The sequence below is a fragment of the Dendroctonus ponderosae genome, unplaced genomic scaffold (assembly GCF_020466585.1).
Source record: "Dendroctonus ponderosae isolate FM_Combo_2020 unplaced genomic scaffold, Dpon_F_20191213v2 Dpon_F_20191213_6, whole genome shotgun sequence".
Lineage (NCBI taxonomy): Eukaryota > Metazoa > Arthropoda > Insecta > Coleoptera > Curculionidae > Dendroctonus > Dendroctonus ponderosae.
The window spans coordinates 1,237,851-1,241,283 of NW_026018814.1; the positions used below are offsets into that span (position 1 = coordinate 1,237,851).

Genomic DNA, 3,433 nt, shown 5'->3' on the forward strand with positions numbered 1-3,433 from the left:
TTTGCTTCCGAGAAACATGCAAAACGGGACGGAAAATATGAAATTTTGCAATAATCTTGCGCCACCCTTGCACAAAACGACGATAATTTTTCTAATTTCATAGACAACAGGAGACTGTATTTTTTCTACTTGACCCCCCCTGACTTTAAAGCTGGATCCGCCCCTGCTTCAGAGTGGCTTGTTCGACGAAGCGCTAGTCCGCCGCCCAAAATACTCTCTAGTTTCAAACAATGCCGCGACAATTTTTTATGTTTTAGATTTCCGCTCCTCAGGAATTCACGGTTCTGATGTCAGCCATTAGGGACGGTAGCAAAGAGCTACACGGCGGCAAATTGTCTCATTTCGTCCAGAAAGTGCCGATGCCTTCATACCTTATTGCACTTGCCGTGGGTGTTTTGGAGTCCAGACAACTGGGCCCCAGATCGCACGTCTGGTACCAGTCTACTACCAACCTTCTTTGCGGCTGAATAATTCAAATTACTTGGTTTTAGGTGTGAGAAGGAAATAATCGAAGAATGTGCTTACGAATTCGCCAATACCGAACACCAGCTGAAGACTGCTGAAGAGCTTTGCGGGCCATACGTTTGGGGGATTTATGACTTGCTAGTCTTACCGCCGAGCTTTCCTTATGGCGGCATGGAAAATCCTTGCCTGACTTTTGTGACTCCTACTCTCCTAGTAAGAACTTTGCAAAATAACGCATCTCGGGTCACGAAACTTTATTTGTTCAGGCAGGCGATAGAAGTCTGGCTAACGTGATAGCGCACGAAATCGCTCATAGTTGGACGGGAAACTTGGTGACCAATCGCAACTTCGAGCACTTTTGGCTGAACGAGGGGTTCACCGTGTTCATTGAAAGGAAAATCAAAGGAAAACTTGAATCGCCACAAAGTCAAGACTTTGATGCCTTCACGCATGTTAGCGTGTTAAATGAAACAGTCAGTAACTTTAACCTGTAGAAAACTGAATGTATGTTTTAACCCTTCAACAGATTAATTTGATGGGGAAAACGAATCCTTTGACTCAGCTGGTTATTAACCTTGATGGGGTACATCCAGATGATGCATTTTCTACAGTTCCCTATGAGAAAGGGCAAACATTCCTTAGGTATTTAGAAACTACAGTCGGAGGACCAAGTAAGTAAACACACACGCACGTAATTGAAACTGATTTGAAGCTTTACAGCTGAAATGGAGCCATTTCTTCGATCGTACTTCGATAAATACAAATATCAGTCCATAGATACCGACGTGTTCAAGTCCTACTTTGAAAGTTATTTCAGCGAAAAACCTGCCATATCAGAAATAGACTGGCAGAGTTGGTTGAGTAAGCCCGGCATGCCGCCAGTGATTCCCGATTATGATAAATCCCTCGCTGTAATTTGCAATGAACTGGCTGATAAGTTCACCAGTTGGGATGGAGAAGGCCCTTTGCCCATAACTCCAGAAGACAAAAACAAACTGTCTACTTTCCAGGTCATTTATCTGATTCAGTCCATCTTCGAGAAACCGGCCGAGCCAATCGGAAAACTGCAAGCTTTGAATAACGTTTTCGATTTTGACAATGTGAAAAATGCGGAAATTAAATTCATTTGGCTAAGGATCGGCCTAAAGGCCCACTGGGAAGAGAAAGTCGATCCTGTGCTGAAATGGATCAATGTTATCGGGCGCATGAAGTTCGTCAGGCCATTGTATAGGGACTTGTATAACTGGGAAGCGATGAGATCAAAAGCCATTGAAAACTTTAAAGCCAACAGGCAGAATATGATGCATGTGTCGGCCTATACTTTGGCCAAAGATTTGCATATTAACGAGTAGGATTTGCGATTTAGGACTGTTGACGATTCATTTGCAATGAAATGATTTTGTACCAGTTTGTTTCATTTTACACTTGACCAAAAGTATTAAGTTGTTTATTGAATACACCCGTGAATTGTCAATATGTAATTTTGGAAAATTCTGGTCCAAGCATTAGGTTTATTTACATTCTATAACATTATTAAACGGAACATTGTTTATGGTTGTTTCATTCAATTTCAACACACTTGTGATCATGTTAAAAACAAAAAAAACTCTATTAAATAACTAACATTATGCTCGGAATCTATCTGACAACATAATCTTTAGGATAGTCGATGACCTTTGGCGCAGTTTGGACCTCTTCCTCAGAATAATGATCCAATCGTTTAGGAACCGGTCTTATCTGTCTTATTTGATTCGAAACATTTCCCAGTAATTCATTGGGAACGTTGGCATCGGGGAAAATGTGTAACCTTTGCATTGTGTACCTTCGTTGTAGGTTCCCGTCCATTCCGTTATAAACTGCCTTTCGCATTATCTAAAAGATAATTGTCTTGGTTGATTCCCAGTTTTGTCGCTTTAGTTTGTTTAAGAGCTCTGAGGATGTTTGAAAATTGTTCAAATATCAGCTCGCTGCTTTGTGTCTACCGGTGAGCGTTGTGAATATAAAACGGCGTTTAGCTTACCATTGTGGGATCCTTAGTATGCAGATCCCAAGCTAATGTCCATGATGCTCCGCCTGGATATCCAGTGTGATGGAAATATACTCGCTTTTGCCATTCGTTGCCTGGTAAGGCGATGTCAGCACTATTGATCAAAATTACATGATCCCCACAGTCATCTAAAGCGACAAAAGAATTATAAATAAACGTACTTCAGTTCCGTTTGCCCAGTGGAATCAAAGGTCAAATTAAACTTATTTGAAAGTTGCATTGCCCAGCTTTCTGACAATTCATTTAAATTTAGTAGTGCGTTGCCCTTGAATGAAATTTTCTGAAAGCTTGGTGATCAAATCAGAAGTTCCTCTCTCGGAAGACCACAACTGATTGATACTTAACATCTTCACAGCACTTTTCAGTCGAGAATACCATCCCAGTTTTAAACTAATTTATAGGAACTTACTCATGGGGTGATAAATAGGCTTATACAGCCCCATTAGGTACTTCTTCAGAAGTTGTGCAGAGTCAAACGGGTTTTGCCAAGTAGCGTCGTATATGTGCCATATCCTTGCAAAGGTTGCCCATTGCTTAGAAGACAACAGAACTAGTTAAATTGCTGGTTTTCTGTTCTTAAACTTACCTGAACTCTTTTTAAAGCAGACATATCCAAAGCTTTTGCTGAAAATGTGGGGTTAGAGCTAAAATTAGAGAAAAAAGTAAGGTTGTGTTAGCGCCCATATAGATATTTTCCCTTCAATTGGGCGTGGTTGTGCTACATTATTGTTGTTGATAAGTTCAATATTGTTGAGGCGGATTCATTTTTTTACAAACTTCTTTTTGGGTATTTTGCCTCAAAAATTTTTGTCTTTAAAAAGGACATAATTTCCTCACGTCTTTTATTACAGTTTGATAAATAGTGCTCCTATTTCGCAATAAGAACGAATTATTTATCAAAAAGTAATCAAGAACTATCAC

General features: G+C 40.1%; 2 protein-coding genes across 2 annotated transcripts in view; one reads left to right on the forward strand and one right to left on the reverse strand.

The window, feature by feature from the left end:
* LOC109536402 (leukotriene A-4 hydrolase) overlaps nt 1-2,015 on the forward strand; it is a 4,098-nt gene extending 2,083 nt beyond the window's left edge. Inside the window, exons 7-11 of the mRNA XM_019902594.2 lie at nt 258-433; nt 492-678; nt 732-938; nt 992-1,136; nt 1,186-2,015. Of these exons, the coding sequence (XP_019758153.1) occupies nt 258-433; nt 492-678; nt 732-938; nt 992-1,136; nt 1,186-1,817 (1,347 nt within the window). The 3' untranslated portion in view covers nt 1,818-2,015. The remainder of the gene's footprint in view (nt 1-257; nt 434-491; nt 679-731; nt 939-991; nt 1,137-1,185) is intronic.
* LOC109536404 (39S ribosomal protein L13, mitochondrial) lies at nt 1,957-3,204 on the reverse strand. Its single transcript, XM_019902596.2, has 4 exons — nt 3,099-3,204; nt 2,922-3,045; nt 2,486-2,640; nt 1,957-2,337 (listed from the first exon to the last, which is right to left on the reverse strand). The coding sequence occupies exons 1-4, from the start codon at nt 3,120-3,122 to the stop codon at nt 2,104-2,106; spliced, it is 537 nt and encodes a 178-aa protein (XP_019758155.1). The 5' UTR covers nt 3,123-3,204; the 3' UTR covers nt 1,957-2,103.
* Between the last annotated feature and the right edge of the window lie 229 nt (nt 3,205-3,433).